The sequence below is a fragment of the Anarrhichthys ocellatus genome, unplaced genomic scaffold, assembly GCF_004355925.1.
Source record: "Anarrhichthys ocellatus isolate YVR2014 unplaced genomic scaffold, GSC_Weel_1.0 scaffold32, whole genome shotgun sequence".
Classification (NCBI taxonomy): domain Eukaryota; kingdom Metazoa; phylum Chordata; class Actinopteri; order Perciformes; family Anarhichadidae; genus Anarrhichthys; species Anarrhichthys ocellatus.
In genome coordinates, this window is record NW_022280062.1 from 3,952,256 (window position 1) to 3,967,709 (window position 15,454).

General features: G+C 40.5%; 1 protein-coding gene across 1 annotated transcript; it reads right to left on the bottom strand.

Moving 5' to 3' along the window:
- Nucleotides 1-1,318: 1,318 nt before the first annotated feature.
- LOC116393178 (pancreatic alpha-amylase-like) lies at nucleotides 1,319-6,373 on the bottom strand. Its single transcript, XM_031865292.1, has 9 exons — nucleotides 5,796-6,373; nucleotides 4,876-5,022; nucleotides 4,254-4,451; nucleotides 3,817-4,047; nucleotides 2,958-3,091; nucleotides 2,471-2,693; nucleotides 2,259-2,380; nucleotides 2,018-2,143; nucleotides 1,319-1,564 (listed from the first exon to the last, which is right to left on the bottom strand). Exons 1-9 carry the CDS (start codon nucleotides 5,961-5,963, stop codon nucleotides 1,375-1,377), a joined length of 1,539 nt encoding a protein of 512 aa, XP_031721152.1. The 5' UTR covers nucleotides 5,964-6,373; the 3' UTR covers nucleotides 1,319-1,374.
- Nucleotides 6,374-15,454: the final 9,081 nt, after the last annotated feature.

Below are 15,454 nucleotides of genomic sequence, written 5' to 3' on the forward strand. Positions count from 1 at the left end.
TAAAAAGTAATTTTGAAACAGCTTTTCAATAAATTGACATTCGCATTACATTAGCTTCAGCTGATCAAATCTGCCAGCGACAGAAGCGACTCTTTTCAGGGTTGCTGGTTGGATCCCTGGCACCTCCTGTCCATATATCGAAGTGTCCTTATGCTGGCCCATTGAACCTTAATGTTGGTATTTCCCACTCAAGAGGGAGTGACTGGTGATCTCCACATACGGTGATGTCATATGCATACCCTCAATAGAAAAGTAAATAACCAAAGGTTTTTAGTTTTCCACCCAAGTGCTACTGCAGTCAGTTCAAAGAGAAACTTTAATGCAGTGATGTCAAAGTGACAATGGTAAGTGACAGATGCAACAGTGCACATTTTTCATAAACAAGAATAGGTCTAAACCTAGTATGGCTGAACCGTCTATGGTCACTGTGCTATATTGTGGCCACATTGTGACAGAAATAGTATTAAATATTCATCTCCAACTTACTGCAGTGGTCCCAGTAATATTTCTTAAATTGCACTGAAGAAGAATATCATATGACATGGTAAAGATATGTCTTAACAAATAATTGAGGACTGCTTCAATTTAATAAATTCAACAATATAATCATGCTATTTCCAGCCATTTGTTTTTCTGGATTACTCCTCTATTAATGTCCTATTTCCAACGCACAGTGGTAAGGCAATTGTTTGTGCTACATTGTTAAACAGACCAGACCTAGGTTGCACCCCATGACAATTATGAACAGACAAGACGAGAACATTACTTGGGTCTTGAGGAGCTGCAGTGTTGATTCATGGGCAAACTGAAACACACTGTGCATTTACTACCACTTGAAAACTGAAATTGTAATTTCTTCTCTGCTTTGATCGCCTGCAGCTGTCTGCTCTGAGGTCATCCACCATCACTCACTCTCTCTTCCTCGACCACACACTACGCTTCTATCATAACATAGGCATCAAACTGTGTCAACACTCTACAAATATAGGATTGAAACACCACATTTGAAACACATGCGACAACACAAATTGCAATATTTTAGAGCTCCCCCTAAATGTATTGAGGAAGTGGATCAGATTATTGATTGCGGAGGCAAAGACGTTACCAGCTGAAATTCCATGCTTATTCATTTTGACAAAGCAAAGGCAAATGGGGAAACTCCTACTCGACTGACCAATGGTGTAACTTTATCACTCAGTGAGAGACTTTTGCATTTATAGGGTATGTCACCCCCTTTTGCTGTGGTCCAGACAAAACTTTAAGATAGAAATGCATGGCTTTTATTTTTATCCTTCTGCAAGTTTGACGTGAACTCAAATCAATGGCAAAAGATAAGATTTATCTTATAATATGATTTATTTGATGTATATTTTTTTACAGCTTGGAGTCAGCGTGGATAGCAACGAAGGGGTCCTCATCTCTGTTGCTGATCTTGAAGTGGGCGCGTCCATCACCGCCAACATTGATCTGCTTCCCAGTGCACCTGCTTCCATCCTTCTGACCAGAAATGACATCACAGTAGGTGCCACCGGGCATGCCAGTGTTCAGGGTCACATCCAGGTTCCTGAAGGTGAAGACAAGGTAAATATTGTTGTTAAAACCACCACAATGAAACTTAGAGGATCTTGTCTTCTTATTTTCTATTTAAACAGGATGCAAACAGGAGGTGTAAGCCAATAGGATGTCACTCAGGGAGAGAGAGGCAGTTTTGATAGGAGAAACCAAACAAGAAAAATATAAAGAATGTTATATTGTTTGTTGGAGGTTTTATGTTCACCCACATGCTTCTAGTTGGTTAGACGTTTTTAGGTACAAGCAATTGTAAAGCCAACAGTACATTAAAAGACATCCAAATCCAATGAACTGCTGTTACTGATGGTTGATTGTGCATGACAGTTATATTTCATTTTATATTTTATCGCATCCAGTCTATACATTTGTTTATTCTGGCTACCACTTCATTTAAGTGGGTGAATTAGTATTTTATCAGCGCCAGTACTTATCAAATATTTCTTACCAGTCATCATTGTTGAAGACGATGAAACCACGATTACCACGTCCAAAGGCAACCTGGTTGCTCTGGTTGTCCCACCAGTTGGAATGAGGCTGTCCATTGACCACATTGCGGAAAATAACCATGTTCCTAAAGGAGCGATATGGAAAAATGAAGTCATAACCTACAACATACATAGTTTTCCCATCCATAATGACCAGGGTATGATCAACAGTTCCCTGTCAATGGCTTTCTGAGGACTCACTTGATCTGACGCCATCTGTGCTCACACACCCATCCATCTCCACAAGTCTGGTCAGCGTTGATGGGAACAGACTTAGTGGATCCATCACCATGGCTGGGAGGGCCCATCCAGTCATTCTGATCCTACAAAACAAAGGTGGATCAATGAGTTTAACAAAAAATACACAATATATATTGGATGTATTCATTATTCCTAGTTAAAAGACAATCTACCTTTCCATTGACTATGTGGCGATTCCAGCGGAAGCTAGACATCACCCTGGTTACTCCGTAAGGATGGGCCAGCATGTAGCTGACAGCCATCTTGTGCAGCTTGGAGTCCCAGAAGGAAACGATGGATGCACCACCAGCACCATGGCCTCTCTGGTTGTCGTGGTTGTCAACGAAGACGAGAGCATTGCCGTCGGGCATGAAACCCCATCCCTCTCCCCAGTTCCTGCACAGAATAATCCAATTTCACGAATGAGGAGTTCACTTCTAAAACACCCAAGTTTGGGCAAAATATTTAAAGTATATAATTCAGAAACTCTATGATGTACCAGTTCTAATCAATGAAAATGGTGTTGTCTCTAGAAACACAATTAGTAGGTAAGAAACTATTTGTCCCATCCAGAAATGTGTAGCTGTCTCATGGTTAAATAAATATTCTAATATATCAATTTGATAAGTGATTGAGGCACACCAACAGCATCACACATACTTGGTGTAAGACAGCTTCTCGCCATTCCACTTTCTGAAGATAGCTCCGAGTTTGGCACCATATTTGAACTCAGTCACCCTTCCCAGATGGGTGTACTCTCTAGATGTGATGGGCTCACCTCCCAAATCAATAACCTATAGGGAAATCAAAACAGTATTCACATCATCCATACTAATCACGGTAGATGTGGTTAAGATTAACTGCACCATATCAGTGATTTTTGGATTGACCAATTGTAATTGAAACATTTTTTGGGACTCAGCAGTAACAAGAACCATATTACCATACATTCATGTTGTTAGTGAAGGCGGAGCAACACTTATTGTTTGAGATCACAGGCTGTTTTTTAGCTCATTTTGTTAAATGAGTTTAGCACCTTCTGCTTCATCCTTTTATACCACATTACCTGCATTTATGCAGGGGCTTGTCAACTAGTAATGTATTCTTGGATATAAACATCTGCTCCCAGTGTGGATGTGTTTGTGTTTGTCATCTTGATTTCTGCGATTATTTTCCCACGGCTCTGTTGACTGCTGCTTTGCAGTCATAAATATTGGTCATGTGGGCGGCTAGTACTCATCAAATAAAATCCTGGCATGTGGATTTCAGCTGTCAATTGTTTATTTGAATGCAAAGAAGTTATATTGGCAGCAATTTGTGTTTGCTGGTGCCATGTTTTCCAAGTTGAAATAAGTTCATCTAGCCTTGGTTTTTGTAAATTATACCATTAAAGCACACAACTATCAAATATAGAGTTGAGCGGAAGTCACTCAACATGATGATATATCCATCTGCAGTATATGTTCTTAATGCTACAGTAAAATGGAGGTTGATGGGGTTGATGGTCTATCTAACTTACCTCCTGGAAGATGAAGGGTCTGGAGCTACCATTGAACCACTTGGTGCTGAGGTTGTGCAGACGACCGTAGACAGCAGACAGGTCACCTGGCCACATGTGCTTAGAGGCATCCACTCTGAATCCAGCCACACCCATGTCAATCAGCGTGTTCATGAAGTCGGCCACCTTGCCCCTGACATAATCTTTCTCCAAGGCGAGGTCCAACAGACTCACCAGACGACAGTCACGCACCTGTAGCAGCAAATAAGCATTGACATTGCAATTTATAAATGATTCATTCTCGTTTTAAAACTCCTCCAAGTCAAACAACGAGTCAATGTGGAAGCTTTTGACTTAACAGTTCTTTGTATGAATCCTTTGATGGGGTAAAAAAGTGCTGTGAAATGTAGCAAGCTGCCAATGACGCTGTTACATTGTTTCTGAGTGGCATTCATTACCTGATTGACATCACCATAGTTCTCAATATTGCCACTGTCAGTCCTGCATTTGTGGTCATTGAAGTCCAACTGGGTAAAGGGGACACTGGGAAAGTCCTTCCTGCCAGCACTGAACCAGCTTCCACATGAAGAGTGGGTTCCCTCTCCACCGCTGGCGCCGCACATGTGGTTGATGATAATGTCCACATAGATATTGACCTGGGGTGGATGAATATAGGATTGAAGGTGAAACAAAACTAATCTCCCTTATACACAGTTCATTCTCAGGGAACAGAAATATGTCACAGCTGCGCTGCTCACCATTGGTTTATTTTGATGTTGGTGGTCCAGGAACAAGCATAACACTATGTACGCGATAGCACCGGCTAAATGTCTAAAAATAAAGCGTGAATGACAATTCCTCAAGACAGAGGCATTACTTTATTAGTGTTGCTTTTTGTTAAAAAATGTATTTTGTTCTAGAATTGCAGCTGCCTGTTGTTACAAAACAGTTTGATAATGATGCACAAAGCATCTGTATCTGGTAATAATTTGTTGTGTTGTACAAGGCTGTAGATTTACGAGGTGCTTTCAAAAGCAGGAGAACATTGTTCCTAATGTCTTTCACCAAATCACTCTTTACCCCAACGTTGTTGCATCTGGTGATCATGTCTCTCAGCTCGTTCTCACTGCCTGATCTGGAGCACAGGTTGTAGCCGACTGGTTGGTATCTCTGCCACCAGGGCCTCCAGGGATTACCCAGCACAATGTGCTCATTTGGAGGGGAGATCTGAGCAACATAGAGAAAACACATTACAGTAATTATCGCTTTTACCACAGAAATTGTCTGCAGAAGGAAGATCGCTATTATAGAGTGTTGTGCTATACAGTTATTAAAAATCAACTCCAGCTATTTTCTACAGTCCTACTCAGCTTGTGAAAAAATGATAACATCAGGGCTATTTTAGGCAGGTGTAATAAAATATGCTAAAAAGGTGCATCATGGGCAATTATGTTTTTAGATCTTGATTCATACATTTTTTTATAATATCTCTGTTTCTGTTGCCCTAGTTTTTACTTCAATAAATTGGTCTCTTGTGAGTCATCCAACTATGGAAGTGCAATACTAAATCACTGGAGTACCCCTTTAGATTTAAATTAAAGAGGAAGAGACTAGATCAGCCTTAGTCTTCCCCACTAGTGCTGATTTTCTTTATTTTTCCAAATGAAAGTTTTGGGTTTTAAACAAACCATCTTCATAGACAGAAACAGTCAAAACAAGTATCAACTTTTCTATGTAATTAAGCTGGAATTACCTGTTACCTGTTGATTTTACTGGCAATTACAGCTTCACGGTTTAGAGTTTATGACACAATGAATAATGTCTATATGCTGACTTTGTCATTTTTGAAATTCGTGTTTGCTGCCCCATATACCCACCTGTATACCTAATGCATCTTCAACATCAAGCTTGACTATGGACATCTTTTTTCAAAGTAGAAACAAAAGGGATTATCCTACTTCTCTAGACTTAGAGGCTATCCAGTGTTGAGTCATACATACCTGAACTCCACCAAAGCCATTAGGACCCAAGAAGCGCTCACACTCTGCAGCGATGTCCGCCCAGCGCCACTCAAACAGATGTACAATGGCGGTCCTGCCATGCTTGATTTGGGGGCTGTGCTGGGAGAGGCCGAGCCCAAACAGAGCCAACAGAATGAAGTACTTCATGTTTTCCTTTGATGAGAGAGAAAGCCATACTCACCCGCTGCCTCAGTGTTAGTATTTAAACTCATTTTGTCTCCATCCTGGACCAATGAGCGACTGGCAAATATCAGCGTGGGGGTTAAACAGGTGCTTCTTTCTCACGGCTTCCTACATTGTTTCAAAACTAGTAGAAGGATAAATACTTTAGAGGCACGTACAGGTTGAAAACTAAGAAACATGAGGTGTGCATAATGTCATCCCTAAATATAAAAACAAGTGGCTGAATGTGCCAAAGATCCTAATGCTTTCTTATTCATTTTCTAACATTGATATTATCTGTTGCTCTGACTTTTATCCTCGCTATAGGTCAGAACTAATTGAAATGCATACTTCAAAGAATAACACTTGCCTTGTGGCAGTAAAATCAAGGATTTCAGCACTAGACCAAAAACAGCCTTTCATGGCTTTAAACATTACCATAATAACATCTCAGGGGTTTCTTTTTAGATTAATCTTGCACTGATTCAAATAATACAAATATTTGAACCACTCAGAACAGGACAGGTTAGAGGTTTTGTGCTTCAGTACTTTTCTTCTGCTCAGTTCAATAACCACATGATGTTGCAACAGTTCAAAATTTCCCTGAGTTGTAGAACTTTGATTTAGAACATAAATCTATTTTGGGGCAAAGCAAATAGAAAGTTACTTTTTGACAGTTTTACATAATCAAACATGTGACTGTCTAGCCGACCTTGGCATGAATTAGGAATTGAATGACACCGATACCAGCAAGCCTCTGTCCAGGAGGGAAATAGCAGTATCACATTTTATGTTAATTCGGAATTTTGAATTTTTAAGTATACCTTGGATTTCTGTCAAGATATTAAAATGTGTTGTTATGTTGTATGATCATTTTTGAAAGATTCTTGCTGACAAATTGAGTTTGTTCATCAACATCCAACATCTGATCTTATTGGTCATATTAGATGAGCTAGAAGAAAATTGTACTTCTTTAAATTGTAATAACTGTATTCCTTTATATTGCCTGTGTATTCCTGCCAGTTATGTCTATAACAGTAAAACCTGTGCAGACAGAAACTAGCACAGACCAGACCTGTAAGAGGTCACACCTCAATGTATCAATCACCCTTTGTTTTGTAAAACAGACCTGTATTGAGCCCATCAAATCCACTACTACAGACTCGTGGGTTGGGTTCTCACACCCAACTCACCCCTGAACTGACTGAATACACATCTTGGGTGGCGATAGTTTCAAGGTCCCTTGTCCCTCCTGAGAAGCTTAGCCCAACCCACACCTGTTATTTCCTGTAACCCTGTATATTATCATGGCCAGAACTCACTCTGGTCAGAGAGAATTCTCCAGCTTTGCTGTAAACGTCTGTCTCTACTGCAGAGTGAATAAAACTAATCTGAACCAGCCTGAAAGAACCTTTTCTTCAACAATGACCATAGCAGTGATCAGACACAAATGTTGCAGGTGCAGCAGTTACAAAACAGGTCATGTCCTTCTGTAACTTCACCTTGTTATTATCCGCTTTTTATCAAGGAAAACCAACACAGATAAGCTGCACACGGGTGAGAAGGGTAGACGGTCAAATATGTTATGTAAAACAAGTTAACTTAACCAGCCCTGACAAAACACAAGCATTTTCCCACAAGGGGGTTCAAATGTGACCCTGTGCTTAGTTACTGTATTTGGGGAAAGGTTCATGCTGCCAGTTAGCTCAGGAGAGAAATATATGGTAACCCTTCTGCATAAGATTAATCCTCAAAATTACTTTTTTAACTAAGTATAATAAAATGTGCATACACTGGTATGTAGACATATCATTTGTTCATGGTATAAAATGTATTTATCAACTATTGATATACCATAGATATCACCATAAACTATACGTTTTTGGATTGTATCACGCATTGTTTTTCATCACCTTGCCTGTGTCTCTGCGGGTGCATTGCATAAAAAGAGGGCAATGAATGCCATACTGACTATGTTTGTGTGTGTGTTGAAGCTTTTGTTAATAAAGCCTCATCCCATCTGCTTACTATCTGACCCAGCTCTTGCTCCTCCTGCACCCCCCTGCGGAGAGTGTGTCAAACGGACATCTGACCTGCCTTACTGGGTTTCGTTCCGGGTCAGTCCTCCCGGGGAGTCCGTGGGTCACAGGCATGTAATAGTGAAGGGGCCCCGACACGCTTGTGGTGGAAACACTCATTAATAACTCATCTAAGTGCAGACTGTGAGTGTTGACACATAAGGACTAAAGGTATGAAGATCTAATTTAACAGTGCAGGTTTTGCTCTTAGGTAGAGATGCCATGTTCACAGTAGCACAAACTAAAATTTAATCATTATCTGAGCAGTAAAAGTTGAATCCACATACCGGTAGATGGATTAAAGGTTGTCCACACAATATTCAGAGCATTAACATAGCATCAAAACACTATTTGCAATGTAAAGATATAACATTAGTGGATTATTGTCTACCTGAGCAGAGACTGAAGTTTCTCTCTCTCTGTGTTTTTTATTCCGAGCTTCTCCTTGCTTTGTTGACATAGCCGAGCTATCCGTGTGTGCTTTTAGTGCATGTTAGTGCATGTGAGCGTGCCCCACTGTCTAGGTCATGGTCACCGCTCTGCACTGCGCTCATACGGCGGTAACAGCTGATATTGCTGTCCCATCCGAAGGCGTCATCGCAGTAGCGTAGCACTGCTAGCTCTGTCAGCTGTTGCTGCGATCTGCTGGCTCAGCCGTTGTCATGGTGAAAGCTGTGCGGAGTCAATAGATATGCTCTATTTTGTATTAAGCACCTTTAATTAAGAAATAAGAAATTACCTGATTTCTAAATGTGTGTGTTGAGGTGAATCTATGTTTTAAAAAACACAGGCTAAATGTTTTAGGTTGTTTTTAAGTTGTCACAACATTGACATGTCATCACCTTACGAGGTGATATGTGGACTTGTTTGCAAGCAGTTGCTTACTGTATGTTTACGTCCAGGAGTTACAGAACTATATTATCATACATGTGTTTTTGGTCACAACGTACTCCTGCAGGACACATCTGGCTCTTTATCTACTAAATGCTCCACTATGTCCACCAAGTTAAAAGCTGCCTGCTGCGGCCGAGAACGGCACTATGAGAGAGGTAAGAATAAACCAGAGCAGTAAAGGTGAAGGCTGGACAGTAAAACAATAAAAGTTACTCTACAACGCTCTGTAATGTGCTTCAGATTTAGGTGATAATTCTCTGTGTCTTCATCACTACAAGCGACCCTGTCCATATTGTTTTCAGATTGTCATTCAACATGTTGTATCATAGCCACTTTAAGGTTTCCTTTGAATAACTGGAAAGAGGTTTTCACCCTGATGACACATGCTCTGTGGGAGGAGATGTCAGAGAGAGTTAGGGCCCAAATTCACTCACGTTTTCCCATGGGCCCCCAAAATTCCACTCAGACGAAAGTCCTTTCCTGTATGGACAACATAGAACATACCTCCGTAGGCGATGAAGGCTTTTGGGGACAAAGCTTTCTTTCACAGCTCGAGCTTTGAGACCAGGTGAAGGGAGAGAAGCCGGTCATTTGATTCCCGCCCCTGGTTCTGTGATGGGAAAGTGGAAGAGTCATAGCGAAGGGGGGAGGCCAGAGGGTTGACTGGAGACGGGGGGAAGACAAAGTGAGGAGGAAAGAGAGAGATGAAAGGAAAAGGGAAGGGGGGTTGGCGGGTTAAGAGAGAGAAGGAAGAAGTGAATGAGAGATGAGTGTGGGATGTTAGTTGAAGACAAATGAGTAAAAATAAGAGAAGAGAGAGTGCGTGAAGGGGGGGGTGGGGTGCTGCTGTATAGTTCAGGGCAAATGAGGAAAAACACAGAGGGAGTGAGTGGAAAAAAGAGAAAGGGGAGTTTAAACCACAAAGAGAAAACAGTTAGTTGGGATAAGGATAAGAAGCTGTGCCTCGTCTCCTTACACCTCAGGTCGCTCTAACAGACAGACAGCTCAAGTTGTTGGCAAACAGATAGCACATGGCATGCTGGATAAAAGCAGTGACACAGTGTGCAGAGTTAAAATGGTCCTAATAGTGTAAATGATATCGCAGACACAGAGCAACCAGGGTTATTCAACACAACAATCATTGGGCAAAGCTGCATCAATCACTGGTTTTGGAAACCACTATATTGGACGAAGAGGTATCAAATGAAAGCTCTAACCACTTTTATGGTCCGTTAAAAGTCTGATCCAAAGCATTTGTCGCTTCACTGGGTACTGCAAAAATATACTGCCTAACTTTGCATGGCTATTTAATGATCCCAGTAATAATTGTACTAACAAGTGTTTCTTGCTTAGACGAGACGTGTGTCACCACATTTATCCCACTACGGTTTTAAAATGTTTTAATAAATGATTGTCATTTTGGGAACTGTTCAGGTTTCCTCAGTTAAACCAGACATTCCAGGGAGGAGAAAAGTCCTATAAAGTGAAATCCACACGTTTTTTTTCAAAGGAAAGTTTCAGCCCAGTATTCTACTTTTTTTGTGCTGCGATGATATGTTGTGCAGATGTTGGGAAAAGCTTTCCATCTCACTGCAAAGAATAACAGCAGCAGCGGAAGTCCACCAGGAGAGGTTCACGCTCTGAAACTTGCTAATGCACACACACGCATACACACACACACACGCATACACACTCACACACACACACACACACACACACACACACACACACACACACACACGTATGGGCTGTGTGTTTTTAGATTTTGATTCAGACCCTTTCTCACCATCTCTTTCTTTCACACTCATGAGCTCCTTCCAGACAGAGAAGACACACACAGGTTGTAGAGAGAGTTCATTTTCGACACTAAAGAAAAACACGTAGACTGTAATCAAGCCCATATAAATTACAGTGTTTCCCGAATAAGTAATGTCAATGAGCGTTACCACCTCAAACAGTAGTCTGGAATAGTCTGGAATGTCATCATCAATTCATTTTTTTCAATGTTTTTAAATTATCTAATTATTTATCTTATACTTTTAGACTACTTTCTTCCTTCCACCTTAGATTATTTTAAAAGTAAGTTGCCAGAGCCCAAGAAAAGTTAAACAAATTATATAAGTATAAGAAAAGTTGCCAAATCTCTCACTGGAGAGGCTGGAAACTATAAATGTTTGGAATTTCTATCTGATTACTTACACCTGCAATAACTGATTTTTTTTTTCACCAATTGGGGGCAGTGGAAACAAGCTGGAGATATTGTACAGTGGGTTTTTAGAGCTTTTCGCTGCACAGCTTCCTGCTGCAGCTGAGGCGGAAGAGAGCGGTGGTAGTGAACCAAAATGGTAAAGTTGCAGGTGGTAGAACCCCAAAGCAATGAAGCTAAACAACACTAAACACTCTGGGTGAGAATTCGATGTGAGTTCAACCAGGCAATAACCTCTGTGTGTGAAAAGTGAAGCCAATGGGGAAGTGCCTTAAACCTGCATTCTTTCTAATGTCCAGAAGGGGGCGACTCTGGTTGCAAAAAGAAGTCTGATTGTAGGAGGAAGTCTATGAGGAAATTACCCTACTTCTCACTTGATTTATTAGCTCAGTAAACATTCTTAGCACACGTTTATGGTCTCAATCACTAGTTGCAAGTCTTCTTTGATACAGCATGATGTTCATTTAGTCGATCATGGTCCCATTTAGAGTAAAATAAATAAAAGCAGGGTATGCTATAGCCGCTACATCTGCAATGTCTGGGGGTTGTCTGTGTTTTCATCTTAGAACTGACACTAAAAGAGCTATTTCAGAGTTTCAGAAACATAAGGCCAAGTCAAATAATGCGTGTTCAAATCCAACCCATGCCATGACTTTGCATATAATCTCTCTTCACTGTTATATATGGCCACAAATTATATGAAACAGCTATTCACAAAAAGCTAAATCTATCTGCAAGACTAATGCTACGAACGTACATGCTTTAAAGCGGATTTTAATAGAACTTAATAGAAGGAATGCCAGCGTGCTGCTGGTGGCTGGGAAGTTCGCCATAAAATTACAGATGGAGTCAATTTTATGATCCTCTTTCACAGTAGTCAGCGGGAAATGAGAGCTTTGCTTTCATGGTCATAAGCTGAGCAACAGTTTACAGTGAGGAGAGTTCCTGAGCTCCCCTGTACTGACTGCTTCTGAAATGTTTGTCCTCCTTAGACATTTGTTACCTTTTATGCTACAATAACAGAGTAGGGTGCAGGGTTTCAGCTGCATGGCCTTTGGGAAACACTTGAATCCACCGTTGTTTCGTTTTCTGTGATTTCCTTCAATAAGTATTTCATGATGTTCCTCAGAAATGCAATCACTGGGAAAGAAGTTATGACGAAACTACATTATTAATTTCATATACTATTTACACAACATGTAAAAGTGGAAAGCTCAGTATGAATTCCATATGAATGCAAGCTTAAGATAAATCGCGTGTACTAAAGATCTGTGAATCTTGAGAGAGCAGCAGTGATCCCTTTGACTCTCTCCCACTACCTGACTGACTGTCAGCCTTTTCCATTATATCACCGCTGGCTTTGAGATACAGAGAGCTTCCTTTGTTTTGCAGTGCTCTGCTCCTCCAGAGCGAGAAGGGAGACAGATGAGAGGCGGCATGGTGAGGGGGGGTATAGAGCAGGCAGGAATCCTTCAAATAACAATACCACGGTTGCTTTTATCAAACACCTGCTGGACTCCTGCCCCAAATCACGGCCACATCGGCCCAAACATGTCTTCCATTATCGCCTCAGTCTCTGGTTATCTCTAGTTTATCTTTGATTGGTCATTTCAACAGACACCATGGTTCACTAAACATAAAGTGAGTGTGAGGGCCTACTGCTGTTAGATTAGCAAATCATTTTGGTGAATGGAAATATAAGGGATTTAACTGATGAACCAGACGATGAAGATCCTTGCCAAACTGCAGCAATGTGCAGGGCAGATGTCTGTCTGTGGCACAGGAGGTAGCATTACAGCACTGAAATCATCTCTATAAACATACACTCCCGAGAAAAAATAGCAACAAGTCTTTAAAGGCAAAGAGGCAGCGCTGTAGGTCGTCAGGGTTGTACTTAAAGAGGAATAATCACAGGTTGTATAGTTGGTACGGAGAGGGCAGAGGATGGCTGTAAAGCTCGACTTGATATCGCACTAATGAGCTTTTGTATAAACGCGGCGAGCACCCCCTTGTCTGTTCTCTGCTGACTTTATTTGTTTTCAGTCGTAAACTGTGTAGCCCAAAGATTGGCAGATCTGTCCAAGTTCCTCTCTTCAGCTGGCTGCTTCTCTTTTACTCGCTGCCATAACAGTAGTCAAGAACTACCGCTGTGCGAGGCACTGGCATAGACACACACACACCCACACACACATGTAGTGGACTGGGAGAATATGGGTCAATAGATAAAGTCTCACTTTTGACAGAATTAGTCAATCTTAACATACATGTAATTAAATGCAAATACATGTATTTATGGGATTGTGAGGTGTAAAAAAACCTAATTAATTCAAGCAACAGAAAGTCGCTACATCTTAGATTATTTTACCTCTTAAATTCCTTTCGTCTTAGTCACAAAAGCTGAGCCGACAACTTCAAAAGTAAATATTAGCAACCCGTTATTGACGTCACACAGAACACCACAGGAAGTTTTCAAAGTGTAGATAACTCCTAATTGATGGCCTGGAGGATTTTATGTGCTATTAACTTACATTTTATCTCCTTCCATCATGTGTGCTCCATACATATGGTGTGATAACAAAGAAACTATGGCCTCTTTCTCAGAGACAGAGATAGAGAGACAAAGGGAGAAAAATAGACTAAAGGAGAGACAAGAGAAGGAGGGTGGAGTAATAAAGTTCCTCCCTTTTCCATATTGTTTAACATTAAACCCAGTTTTTCATGAGAAAAAAAAGTATGCTTTCAAAAAAGGTACTAAAATTGTCAACTAATATCATATTTGATCATTGTGACTCACTGTTTTTCTTGCTTGTATTTTCCTCAATCTATCTCTGCTGTTTCTTAACACACCTTTTCTGTCCCTTACTTTCTATATGACAGAATGTAGATTTCTATAATACGCAACAAAAATGCCACAACTATGAAGTTGGCCAGAGCATTTGGGTATGAGAATGAATGTAGACATAGAGGCCCTGTAGAATATCCAGGAAGTTCATTTTGGAGGACTTCCATGAGGCATTCTGGAAAAATCCCCTTCCAGCCAAATCAAATTAAAACCAACAGAGTTGCGAGAGTTTGCAGCTGAATGAGATTCACCCCGTCCAACCTGTCCCTGGGTGTCTATTTTCTGTCTATTATCTGCTCATCCCAACACACACTGCAGTCACAGAGGACCTTCACACACCATTATCACCACGCTTTGGGCCTGTGGGTGTCATTCTAAGTTTCCAACACTAGGGGTCTCTCTAAGGACTTGCTAGGTCTAAGCCAAATTGCCCAGCAAACAAACCCACAATTAGAAAACCCCTCGTTTCCAAATTAAGCTCACCTCATCGAGCAGGGGGGCAAGTAAGTAATCGTGTGCCCGGTGACTCCATCAGTGCAGCCTGGAAGTGGGCAGCAAGTTTATGGACTGTTAAAGCTTGCAGAGGAGAGAGCATTCACCTGAGATTTCTCTTTCTCTCGCACACTTTCAATGTCTGTTTCAAATTCAGTTTTCTTTGTTGGCATGAAACACAGTCAGTGAAGAAGAAGACAGAAAAAAACTACATTGGGTATTTCAGTACCATTTCTCTATCATTTTTGCACTTCTGTAAACAAATCTTTTGAGTGATGAGTTTCATAATTTACATGTCTTATTTTTATTGTACACAGACCTCCAGGGGTGTAACTAAGTATGTTTCCTAAACTAGTGTTATTAGGTACAAATTCTATGTCCTTTGTATTGTACTTTCACTGCACTACATTTGTCTGACAGCTTTAGTTCATTTTCAGATTACAGTTTTTTATCCCCTTTCTAGTCCAGTGAAAACCATGTATCTCCCGATGTGTTGATTTTTAATGTTTATGATAAACTGAAGGATGGTGTGTTCCTTTATGTGCTGAGAACATTCTCCTACTAATTAACTAATTAAAAAACTTATCCGAAAATACATTACAAAGCTGAAAACAGCTTCTTCTTTTTTTTGAGCTCATGAAACGTTGACTTTTTAGAGATACGTGGTTCTCTCAGGACAGTGCTACCACAAACATATCTTGTTCGAATATGGGCCATTGCTGTAGATTACACTTCCCAACAGTGTATAAAGGTGTTAAACAATATGTACAACCTTAAACATCTACAGCCGTAAAATGCAACACACACATTAATGCAGAAGTAACATTATTCCAGAAACATCATATACTGTATAATAGTAAAACACTGACACAAAGACTACTTTCACTGATAAAACCTACATACTTTTTTCAATACGATTTTGAATGCAGGGATTTCACTTGTATCAGCGTATAGTGTGGTATTA

What these genes read in the sequence shown, in the direction of transcription:
- LOC116393178 (XM_031865292.1), bottom strand. Translation starts at nt 5,963, where the DNA reads ATGAAGTACTTCATTCTGTTGGCTCTGTTTGGGCTCGGCCTCTCCCAG. An exon ending in ATGGCTTTGGTGGAGTTCAG is followed by an intron (nt 5,023 to 5,795) that starts GTATGTATGACT and finishes TATGTTGCTCAG; the next exon opens with ATCTCCCCTCCAAATGAGCA. An exon ending in ACTATGGTGATGTCAATCAG is followed by an intron (nt 4,048 to 4,253) that starts GTAATGAATGCC and finishes TTGCTGCTACAG; the next exon opens with GTGCGTGACTGTCGTCTGGT.